Here is a 12,445-nt window from a genome sequence, read left to right on the forward strand (position 1 = left end):
CTGAGACCTTTTACTTAAAATTAGATCTTACTAACCACCTTTAAGTTGTATAAAAAAAATAGTAACAACATTAAAAATAATGATAAAGTGTTAATAAAGATAGATGCACTTGATAGTAATCCAAGACGTGCAATTGAGGTAATTATAATCTACTGTTCGGTTAGGGTACAGTATTTCTCATGTGTGTCCCGTGGTGAATTGAATGTCAAAGGTTCTCATGAGTTTAAAAATGAAGGAGGAAGAGTCCATAGTGTTCCACATTTTCCTCGAGGATTAGCTCCACAGGGTAAATTGTAGCGTAGTGTTGTCAGCTCCTCTTAAAAAGATTAGCCACTCTTGCCACATCATGAAAGAGACTGTCTTAAATGATTTTCAGTTACTTAGGATTATTTTGCACGCCAGAGTGAGCATTTAATCAACTAAGTCTCATTTGTCCACGTTTTGTATTTGTGGATCTAGGTACACAAGTAAAATATATGAGAATTCTCTATTTGGAATGATATGTTGAGTGTGTGTTATATATTCAAATATCCATTCCCAGAATGGTTGCAAAATTGGGCAGTGAAATAGCATGTGTGTAAGATATGTGTAAGATTCAGCTCCAGTTTGTTTGTTGTTTTTAGCCGCCCACAGGCTGCTGTTCTCTGTTCCTTCTGGTAGCCACACAAGCCTACACGCCACTGGCGATGCCACAAGACTCACCTCCCGCCTGGAAGCCCTGGCTAAGGGAACATGGTCACACCGGGACCTGACACTGCCTGTGCTTGCTCCTCCTCTTCCCCGTACCACCCACCGCGATGGCGTCCACCCTACCTAGGCCCCTCCACGTTCTTTCGTGGAATGTCAACAGTCTGTTGGACAGCATAAAATGCACTGCTGTCCTTCGGAGCGCTCACCGGCACGCACCAGACATCCTGTTCCTGCAGGAAACACGCCTTCTGGCCTTACAATGTAATTTCCACGCCCGATATGGGTTCGACAGTGTCTGGCACTCTGGGTTCATGGGGGGTTCCAGCTGGGTGGCCATTTTACTCCGGAAGGGGCTGCCCTTCACCCTGACACGAGCAGACACAGACGCACAGCGCCGCTGTGTGGCCCTGACGGGGAGAATTGAAGGAAACCCCATTAACCTCCTATGCACATACATCCCTCCTGCCGTCATGGTCCCCGCCCTCCGCTGCCTCACACTGGTGATTTCCTCCTTCCCACAAGGCCTGACGTTAGTAGGAGGTGACTTCAACGCCGTATTACAGCCCTCACGCGACATGACGGGTACCCCATCGGCGGCTCGCCTTGTCTCTGCCAAACGCCTATCTGACTAGTCCTTGGCCCTAGGTCTCTGCGATGCCTGGAGGGTGTGGAATCCCCGTAAAGTCCAATTTACCCACACGTCGGTGGCTCATCACACCCATTCTCGTATCGACCCATTTCTACTCTCTGCCGTGGACTGTCAATTGATGTCCGGGTCCACAATTTTACCCAGGGGTGTCTCTGACCACTCCCCTGTCTCCCTCCGCTTCGGACCCCCGCCCCCGGCCGTGGGGTATGGCGAATGAATGCCTGGTTCTTACAGGACGCAGAACTGAGTCCCTCGGGCAGGAATTGCAGCAATACTTTTCCACAAACGTGGGCTTGGTCCCCTCGCCGGGCACACTGTAGGAGGCCGGCAAGGCCGTGATGAGCGAGGTAGCTAGGGGTATGGTCCACGCAAAACGTCTGGAACAATCGGCCCAACTCACGCAGCTGGAGGCTCAGGCGGCGCAGCTGGAGGAGGCCCAGGCTATCAATGATAGCAACTACTCTGCCCAACAACTTACACTGATCCGGGAGGAAATTTGCCAGATCTCAATGGAGTCCGCTAAAATGCTTTGGTGCTCTTAGGTTGCTCGCGTGTATGGGTGGGGTGATAAAAACGGCACACTCCTCCATAATCTGGTGTCATATCCTATAGCCAATCGCATTATTCCTGAGATTCGGGATGGAACCGGAGCCCACCACACTACCTCCCACGACATTGCCCAGACGTTTGCGGACTAATATGCAACCCTCTATGCGGTCCACCCTCCCCGGACCTCATTGGCGGCTTTGCTGTCCGAGAATGGGACTCAACGCCGTATTTGAGTCCCAGTCGCCATGCCTCTCCCAGAAGGACTCCGAATCCCTGGGCCGGCCCTTTTCCCCGGAAGAGATACACGGGGCTATCTCGCTGTTGCACTCAGGCAAAAGGCCTGGGCTCGACGGTTACCCCCCAGGAATACCATGCGGCCTGCCGAGACACGTTGGTCCCGCACCTACAAGACCTGTTTAAACACGTGGTTGAAGTGGGGGCCTTCCCACCAGAGACTGATGTGGCCACTATTGTAGTCCTCCCGAAGATGCAGCCACCCTCCCTAGAGTGTACGGACTACCGTCCCATCTCCCTTTTTAATACGGAAGTAAAACTCTTCGCCACCGTGGTGGCCCAACGGTTACGGCCACACTTACAAGACCTTGTGCACCCTGATCAATGCTGCATCATGCCTGCCCGGGGGACCCGGCACTGCATACGCCATCTCTCCCTGGCGCATCACCATCTCCTCTCCCCGTATCTTGCACTGCTTTTCATAGACCTTGAAAAAGCATTTGACACGGTGGACTGGGGCAACCTGGGGGATGTGCTGGAGAGGATGGGCTTCGGCCTCCCTTTTCGATGCCTCATCCGGGTCCTTTACTCTGCCCCAAAGGAGGAGCACCCGCCAGGGTTACCCGCTCTCGCCACTTCTATTTGCACTAGCAATGGAACCCCTAGCCCCTCTCATCCGTCAGGATCCCCTCCTCCACGGCTGGGCCTGGGACCCGCACCAGAGCGACAAAAGGGCCCTGTATGCTGATGACTTCCTTCTTTTCCCGGCGGACCCGCAGAGCTCTGGCCCACGATGCCTGGATGCTCTTTCTGCCTTAGAACGGGTCTCTGGCCTCCTGCTCAACCCCACAAAGTCCACTCTAGTTTCCTTGCACTCTTCCCGGGCATGCTTCGACTGGCAGGCAACCATCCCCCTGCGGAGGCAATCCTTCAAGTATCTGTTGGTGGCCCTCCTCCTGGAGCTCGAGTGGGCGCTGAACATCACGCCCCTGGTTACTAAAGCCAAAGCGGACCTCAGAAGATCGCAGACCCTTCTCCTTAATCTCTTCGGTAAGAGTGCTCTTTTCGAAATGATGGTACTTCCCAGATCGGTTATACATCTTACAAAACGTGACCACCCATCTCCCAGGGGGTTGGTTTCGGGAGTTGGCCGGCGTCCTCACCCGTTTTTTATGGGGAGGGGAGATGCCGCGCATGTCCCTAGCACATTGCCACATACCTCTTTACGATGGAGGAATGGGAGTAACCAATCTCCACCTCTACTATCTGGCCACGAGGCTGATTGTGATCCACGACTGGTTTGCGGGCGGCTGGTCTGACCCGGCGTACCCAGTGGAGCTCCGGTCGACGGATTTTGCGCAACTCCAGGCCTACCTGTATGGGAGCCCAGTCCCACTGGCCCTCCCACCCCCCCCCCCCCCCCCCACCCCATCACTAGAATGGTGCTCATGGCGTGGCGTACCGCCCTACGGTACGTTAGATGGGATCGGAAACTCACCAGACGCCTTTATGGTGTGGGGCCTGGCTAGAGGAGGTCTCGTCCCTCCAGAACTTCCGTAAATGGTACCACATCAGGATCTCACTGCTCAGGGACGTTTGGGTGGGGGACCAGGCGAGATAGTTTGCAGACCTACAACACCGCCACTCCCTCCACTCCTCCCAATTCTACAAATTCTTGCAGTTGAGGCACGCCCTCCCACTTCCTTCCCTGAATTTAGTCCCCTGGAGGCCCAAGTGATGATGGGGAACCTGGGCAGAGGAGGGGTGTCATGGATTTACCGCTCCTTGGTGAACAACGGTCCCGCGTCCTTAGACTCGCTCCGGGCTCGATGGGAGGGGTGGCTGGGCCACCTGGAAGACGCGGATTGGAGGGACGCCCTTATGGCACCCAAGACCCTGACGACCTCCTCCAAGTTGCATCTAGTCCAACTCTACTACCTCCTCACGGCATACCTCACCCCGGCACGCTTGTTCAGAGCCCACCTGCGGCCCTCCCCAGCATGTCAGCGCTGCAGCCACGCCCCAGCCCATTTCTACCACATGGTGTAGCAATGACCCATGCTAACGCCGTTCTGGGCAGGGGTGGAACGTGAACTCACACAGGCTCCGGGGTGGGAGGTCCCTCACAACCTGCTACGCCTGATCCTAGGAGTGTTTGATGGCCTTGATGGATCACGGGCCGACAGGCGCTTTCTGGGCACAGCAGTGGCGGTGGCAAAGCGGGATATTACTGCACTTTGGTCCCAGGTCAAGCCCGCCCACCTTGAGGGGCTGGGGATGGAGGGGTGGACTGGTGTGGTACCCAAGAGGAGCCCCTCTTCGAGGCACGAGGTTGTACAGAGTTCTTTGGCAAAATATGGGGCAAATGGTTTAATTTATCGCCAGTGTCAAGGCTCCAAATGGCCATGTAAGTGGGTGCAACGGGTGGGGGCAGGGTCCCGTCCATTTGTGTCGAGTGAGTCTAAATCCTACTCCACTTAATATAATGTACCTGTCTAACGTGTCTGATTGCTACCAATGTTTCTTTTTTACCTGCAAAATTTAGTAAACTTGATTATCAAAAAAGATTCAGAGATCCGGCATTGAGGTGAGTAGATGAGGTTAAGCTTGTTGAGTCTAGCTGGTGTCCTGTAGGACCTATTTATAATCATGAATTTCGTTTGAGAGAGTGTATTTTAGACTTTATTCCTAAAGGGAGACATGTGTATACGTTCCAAATCAAATTATATAGAAGTGGAGTTGGGTTCAGCTTCCCACTTCTTCTCGTTGATTGTGAGATAATTACATTTTTGGAATAGTAGGAGTTTATATACGCTTGACACTATGTGACCGCTCTTGAGCAGTTGGGATAGTCTGGGCGGTGGAGAGAGGTCAGCTGGTTGTATTGAGTTTTTAGATATTTGGACTTTGAGTTTCAAATTTTTTTACATATCAAGATTGTATAGCCTCTTCCAGATGTGTGCATAGACATGATTGCTGGGAGTGGGATACCCTTGATTAAATCCGCTTCAGTTTCCATCCATAAAGGGCAGTAATGTTGGCTGTCCACAAACCAGGCCGCCCCTTGTCTGCATAGGAATGCAGTTTGATAGTTTCTGATGTTTGGAAGACCGGTTCCTCCTCTGTTTTTGCCCGTTTTAGGTCTCGCTGGTGGTGCAGCGCGAAGCGCTGCCGCCAACGAGACTTATAGTCGCCGTGTTTCCTCCCAATGGAGACAGACCTGGGCACGAGCCGATTCAGGTCTGGGCACGAGCCGATTCAGGTCTGTGAACGCGCTTCACAGTGGAACAGCATGTGCGCGTTAATTAATGCGTAGCACGTCTGGCGCCGCAAGTAACAATTATCACAGCATGAGACCCCACTTATCACAGCATGTCAACAGGCGCCCCAGGTTGCTGGAGCACTCAACTATAATGAATGCGCAGTTGAGTGCTCCAGCAGCGTGGGGCGCCTCTCGGCATGCTGTGATAATTATTACTTTGGGGCCTCATGCTGTGATAATTCTCACTTTCTGATCGGGAGCATTGCTGTAACCGATGAGTCCAAGGAACTCCAGTCGGGGCGTCTCTATTTCTCCTTGGCAGTGCCTGTCTCTTCCTAGCTCGCTGCCATGCCTGCACGTATTCCCACTGCCAGTGCTTCCACCGTTAAATTTCTACCGTTCGTCTACAGAGTGTTCGTATTATCCTGTCAATCACTTTTCAATTATTACGCTTGCCCGTATTTCTCCTTTAACCTCTGCCACTCTTTTCTAGTCTACCTTCTCTTCGCCCTCCCTCCCCAGCACTTCCACGCCCTTCTCCTGTGTCTCATCTAATTCTATCCCCCTTGCCCTCTCTTCTCTCAGCCCTTCCTCTCGCTGTCAGTCTCTCCCCCGACTCACTCCCCTCTAGGTCACTGCCCTGTCTATCTCTAACCCTCCTTCCTTAGTTCCTCCTTCCTTAGTTCCTCTTAGGGATTATAGTTAGGAAGCTATTTACATAAACAGGTCAATTTCAAAGACCGCCTCTTACTTCCGCATTCACCGGCGCAACCCTGCACTCCATTCTGGGTATTGAAGTTCGGTTGCGCAGTCTGCAAGGCTCCATAACGGTAGGAATGATTTAACACTGGGACGCATTCAGCAGCGCCTGCACGTTGTCTGCTTTCCAGTCCAAGCAGCAACCAAAGGCTTTAGAATCGCATCGTAAATGGGAGCTATTTCGAGTTTATCACCTAGCTGCCAGAGTAATAGATGGAGACACCGCTTGTTATATGTACAGCCATGAAATCTGCCAGACCAAATGGGGCTTTCTACCCACATAGGTGTGGTTCTCTTAACTAGAGGGCAGGGTGGGGCACTTTGAGAAGCTGACACTCGAGTCAAAATGACTCTGCATCACCCAAACTGTCCATTGGGCAGGCTGTGGGTAACCTAGATGGGAAGCAAATTCCGCAATGGTGAAAACGTCTTGTACCCGTTGTTGCAGTGGACAGCCACACAGTCAGCAAGCATTGGAGTGTTGAGGGGCCGTTTAGGTGGGCGCAGCAGCAGGAAATACAGTTTGCTGCCAGACAGTGCTAATCAACAATACAGGCCCTGAAAACAATATAAGGCACCTCGTCCATATGAGTCAGAGTTTGCAGCCTGCCTGTTGTGTTATTTTGTTTTGTGGTGCTCCAATATCCTCGTGGCCTGCTGAGCTGGCCTGGTTTCAGCTTTGTTAATGAATGCCCGTGAAAACAACCACCACTAGGAGTTGCCCACACAGAGAGCTCATTATTGCATATAGCAGGCCAAGGCTTGGTGGCTACGTGCTCTTGTGAGCCCCAAGGGTCCAGCCGAAAGTTTCATCATAATCTTATGACCTCATGTTTCAGCAGCCTGATGGAGATGGGCTCGTGCTGGAACGTAAGACAGCTTCGGAGCCTCTCTTGTCTGCTGCACCATTACTGATACCCTGCCGCTCTTTGCTGTGCTCCAGTGAAAGTAATGCGATTTTCACTTTCGCACTTTTGCTGCTCAACCATGCCTATTGCAGTTCCTTTTCTCTTGCCCAAGCTGCTTTACTCCAGTTTTGCCTTTGCTTAATTGCCCCTTCACAAACCTTCCTGTCCTAAATTCTGCTTACTCTTTCTTAATTCCTTCCCTTAGTTAGCATCGCCTTTGTAGCCCCAACGTAGCTCCTTCCGTGATTTATCCCATGGCAATCCAATGCAGTGCCTTGAGCCAGCCAGCATCTATCTACCTATCGCCATCTATCTATCTATCTATCTATCTATCTATCTATCTATCTATCTATTGCCCTCACTCCTATCTATCTATCGCCCTCTATCTATCGCCATCTATCTATCTCTATCTATCTATCGCCATCTATCTATCGCCATCTATTGCCATCTATCTATCTATCTCTATCTATCTATCGGTATCTAGATATCTATCGCTATCTATCTATCTATCTCTATGTCTCTATCTAACTCTCTATCGCCCTCACTCTATTTATCTATCTATCGCCCTCACTCTATTTATCTATCTATCGCCCTCACTCTACCTACCTTTCGTCCTCCTTCTAGCTATCTATCGCCCTCACTCTATCTATCACACCACCACCGCATCACTCAGGGGCACCACAACATCACTATGCGCTACAACAGCATCACTGAACGCCACAGCATCACTCGTCACCACCACAACATCACTCACCGCCACCACAGCATCAATCTGTGCAACCATTCAACAACAACTGGTTCAAATATGTTCTCTCAACGTTTCAAGCTTAATCACAAATGTCACAAAAAAATGTTAATATTTCACTTCTGTTCTTGGATTTTCGTCACAATAAAATACACTGAACATAATCTTCCCAAAAGTTATTTCCAAAAGTTTAAGCTATTGCCATTATAAATTACAATAACTTTTATTTAAGTATTAGTTATTTAAACAAATTAAAAGCCATTGTTATTTGTAATATCAATACATCTAAGTCTCGTAAATACAAAACAGTTTGTATTACAAATGCTATAGGTGTCACATTTGCAAAAGTTAAAAGTATTGGCATTGGAAATGACAAAGCTATTACTTTCGCTATTTTCAAAACCAACACATGAATAAAAAAATTGTCATTTACAAGACCAACAGCTCAAACTTTCCTAATGCGAGACCTATTGCATTGCAAATGCTTGTTGAGTTTTTCCACAGAAATTCTAGTTTTCTTCCATTGTAATAAGTTAGTGAGAACCCTATTTGTTTTTTTCATGAGGTCTTCTGGCAGAATCATACATAGCATACTGATAAGGGAGTTTGATCAGTGGTGATATCATCATTCTAATTGTTTCTACCCTTCCCCACCACGTGAGAAGCTTTGGTGACCCTCTTTCAAGAAGTTCAGAGATTTTCTTAGATACTGAGTTTTCATTCTCTTGCAATGTAGTTATGAGATCGTTAGAGAATAGTAGACCCAGATATTTATTTGATCCCGTTTGCCACCCCAGACATGTGCCTCTCAAGATGTCCCAGTCACCCTGATGATTCAGCAGTTTAACTTCCGTTTGATCATTATTAAGGGTGACTGTGTCCCTGCTTTTGACAAGCACCGGTATCTGCGTCCCTGGTCTTGAGTTGACCCTGCTTGGTCAGATTGTGCTTCTGTTTTACACTGTAGACTGCTTCCTTCCGAATATTTACTCTATTTGCTAATCTTATTAGAGTTTAAAGGATTTGAATTGTAACGAGAATTTTTTTTACAAACATGTAACAAGTTCTTATTCCTATTCAGTGTCACGTTACCCACAGATTAGCTACCTGAAAAGAGAGGTTGAACTGGAATAAGTATTGTTAAAACATGTATGAATAATCTGTGTTAAATTAGTTTTTGAAAGCTGTTTAACTATCAAACATATGCTCCATGATTTATTGATATCTGAACTTGTAATGGAAATCAGTGGACATGTATTCCAGCTGCACAGCTAAATGGTTTATACATGTCTGATCATATGCCTCACTAGTAAGCTTCATATCACCCAATGTTTTTAGCTTTAGGAATCTAAACTTGCATGTATTGGTTCCGATACAAACATGTCAGGCCCACGGTGCGATGTATAGCATTCCCGGCAATGACTCATTAATTCTCGGCTTGGGTTTTGTGGTTTACAGGAACCTGCGGCGGATCCGTCGATGCCAGCGGGGCCGGGAACAGCAGGAGAAAGAGGGGCTTAATAAGAAGCCCATGGAGAACCTGGAAAGCCTAGACAAACTTGAATGTAAATTCAAGCTCAACTCTTACAAGATGGTGTACGTGATCAAATCGGAGGATTACATGTACAGGCGGACGGCTCTGCTGCGAGCTCAGCAGGTAGGAAAACTGAAGAGCAAAAAGTCTATTGCAGGAGAGATGTTTGCTTTCCTCGCTATGTAACGACAAGGGGGCGGAAGCATCAGTGAAAAGTTTTATTTAGAGTTGGTTCTACCACTCTGGTTTATCTCCCATGTGTTCTACAATAAATCCACACTGATTTCTGAGTGCAAATAGTATGGCCATTTAAAATGCTGTTTGTAGAACTGGCTGGTTGTTTAAACTGCTTAGGCACTTGATAATATGTTCCCATAACTGCGGTAGGTTATTTCACCATGTGCAGCACAGTCCCACCCACTTTGAAGTGTCTTGTCACCCAGGAAAAAAAATCTCCATGCGAGGAATGTGCATGCGAATCTTAATACAACCATACAAAGCCTGTATCTTATCTGTATGGAAGGATTCCTAGAAGTCAAGGGCTTCATGATGTTTCCCCATATCTCAAACACACCAAACTCCTGCTTCGAGGACATCCCAATAACTCACCATCCAAGTTCTCTACCTTAGGTTCGACTGCAAAATGTTCACATCTAGGCTCCTGTCATTATGCTTTAAGCTGTGAGGCCTCTCAGTATGTGTTGCCTCTTCTGCTGACAGCACCCAAATAGAAGTCTTTTTGATAAACTCTTCGGCGTTGAGGTTTACACACCTTTGAATAGCCACTGCTTGAGAAAAGGATTATGTAATGTCAAAGGGGAAAGTATGAATAAGATTTTTCTTAAATTGAAAGAAGCTAGCGTGAGTTTCTTAAACCGGGCCCTTTACTCAAAGTGATGAAATGGTTTTGTGTAAATTAGGAGATTTGTTGGTTTAACAGAGAAACAAAATGCAGCTCATAAGTAGCAGTGCATGCAAGATCATAGAACAAATATACTATAGACACCTTAAGTGATTGTGTCATATCAGTGTGTGTTGGGATTGATGTTGCCAGTAAAGAATGATTTTACGATTACATAAATGCTATAATTTTTGGAAATGCAAAATATTTTGATGGAGGTGGTCTCACTGATCGAGCCCTTGGCCTTTCTGCATTAAATCGATAAAGCTGTTGTAATAATTTCTTTTCTACTTCTTCTTTAGTCTCATGAAAGAGTGAGCAAGCGGCTACACCAGAGGTTCCAGGCCTGGGTGGACAGGTGGTCAAAGGAGCATGTGACTCGCGATATGGCTGCGGACACAAGCAAATGGCTAATGGGGGAAGGACTGGAGGGTCTGGTGCCATGTGCCACTTCCTGTGCGGATGAGATACTGCACTACGTAAACATCAACAAATACAGAGTCAAATATGGGACTACCTTGAAGACTACATAAATCACTGGACTGACGCATTGCATCTAATCATTTGTTTGTGTGTCGAAGGAATGGCTTCAGAGCCTTGCCCCGTCCTGGTGCTCGTCGCTGAGGCAGCTACACATGGCTAGTACTGCAACCAGCAGATTTTAATAGTTCATAGCTAGGATTACTCCTTTGGAGTCGCAAGATGGAGGAGAACGTCTTCACACTGGGGTACTTTTTTTGTTGCTTTATAGTGGAGGAGACTTGCCAGCAGCTCACATGAAGTTGCAGAACTGCCTGTGTAATTCTGAAGCGACCTAGGAACAATGGAGCAACAGTGGACCCCTGGACACACTTGGCACGGCCTGAGGATATTTAAAAATAAATATTTGTAATTAATGCTAAGACATGAAGTTTTAATGACAGCCAGCACATACGTTTTGTGCTCCCTCTCCTCTATAATCCTCATCCCCACCACATCTGGATTACTTTCCAACTGTCATAACCCTTATGCTGTCTACAGGGACTACTGGAGAAGCACGTCTCCGACTACAATTTTCAGCCAGTGAGATTGTTCAGGATTTAAGCTATTGCCTTGACTACATCCACCTACTTTCTTTTGTGGAGGAGGCAATTGACAACCTTCATAGTTCACTCCTGCCAAGTTTTAGATCCAGTGTTGGTGAACTAGCAGTGATCCTTCTTTATTTCTGACCTTTACTTCCCCTCCAAGCTAAGCTAAAGCACCATTTTAAATGTCACCCCATCCCCATGTCATTAATGAACCTGCCGTTTGTAAATACCTGTACAGTGTCAAATGTTTTTTTAAAGAAAAGAAAACTGCTTGATGTGGTGACAAGACTATACTAGCCTTTTTTGTGTACCATAGTTACCAGTTGATTTCCAATGTAGTACCTCTGACCGCAAGGCCACGTTTCTTACAGTTTTTACCAAAGGGACTTCTATTCTAGTTCATTTTTTGGGAGGTGGAAGGGGGGTTGTGTGAGTTTCTTTTCAACCCATATTCTTCTCCATCCTTTTTTTATATGTAAATAAACTGAAAGTTTTAGCTATCATTTTCGTTCAGGAAACCTTTTGCATATTCAAACGTAGGCAGGTAAGACGGGAATCACGAACTAAGACACTGATATGCCTGTAGCTTATCACGTTTTTGACTCAGCTGAAGTCCAGATGACAATATTGTCTTGTACTTTGGGTGCAGACATACTATCACTTTGCATATTATTTATACATACGATCATCTGTATATAATTTTTCTTCATTTAAGCTGGCACACACCTACACAGCTTTTTCAATCTTTCAATGAAACCTGTGGACTTCTGGCCCTGTGTAGCATGAAGTATGGCGGCAGTAATCCCTTTTCTTAGAAGTATCTATTTGTTTTTTTTTAATCAAGATATTGTTTTGTCCCAAAAATGTTCGAATATAGGATTTAAAGGTTATGGCCACCGTCATAAGTGTATGTTGATAGTGAAAGATCCTCCGCACTCAGTAGTTTACTTGTTTTGGAATTCTCTAAGAATGTATTTTTGGTGCTCAATAGACCATAGTCCTCATCACGTTTCTTTAAGGAGTTTGATTCATATCATTGATATTGCGTTAATAATATGCATGAGAGCTGTGAAGAGATTACTGGTTTGTAAGATTCTGCAACCAGTCAGACTAGAATGCTACTTTAAAAAAAGGCTTCTCTGTT

The 12,445-nt window shown here is 47.0% G+C and overlaps 1 protein-coding gene across 5 annotated transcripts in view; it reads left to right on the forward strand.

Moving 5' to 3' along the window:
- Positions 1-11,804, forward strand: part of SIN3A (SIN3 transcription regulator family member A) — an 802,206-nt gene extending 790,402 nt beyond the window's left edge. For all 5 annotated transcript variants that reach the window (XM_086959309.1, XM_086959306.1, XM_086959307.1 and 2 more), the window contains 2 exons: positions 9,255-9,453; positions 10,534-11,804. In XM_086959309.1, coding sequence (XP_086815435.1) covers positions 9,255-9,453; positions 10,534-10,764 — 430 coding nt within the window. In that variant the 3' untranslated portion in view covers positions 10,765-11,804. The remainder of the gene's footprint in view (positions 1-9,254; positions 9,454-10,533) is intronic.
- Positions 11,805-12,445: the final 641 nt, after the last annotated feature.

Source organism: Lissotriton vulgaris, chromosome 2_2 (genome assembly GCF_964263255.1).
Source record: "Lissotriton vulgaris chromosome 2_2, aLisVul1.2, whole genome shotgun sequence".
NCBI classification, from domain to species: domain Eukaryota; kingdom Metazoa; phylum Chordata; class Amphibia; order Caudata; family Salamandridae; genus Lissotriton; species Lissotriton vulgaris.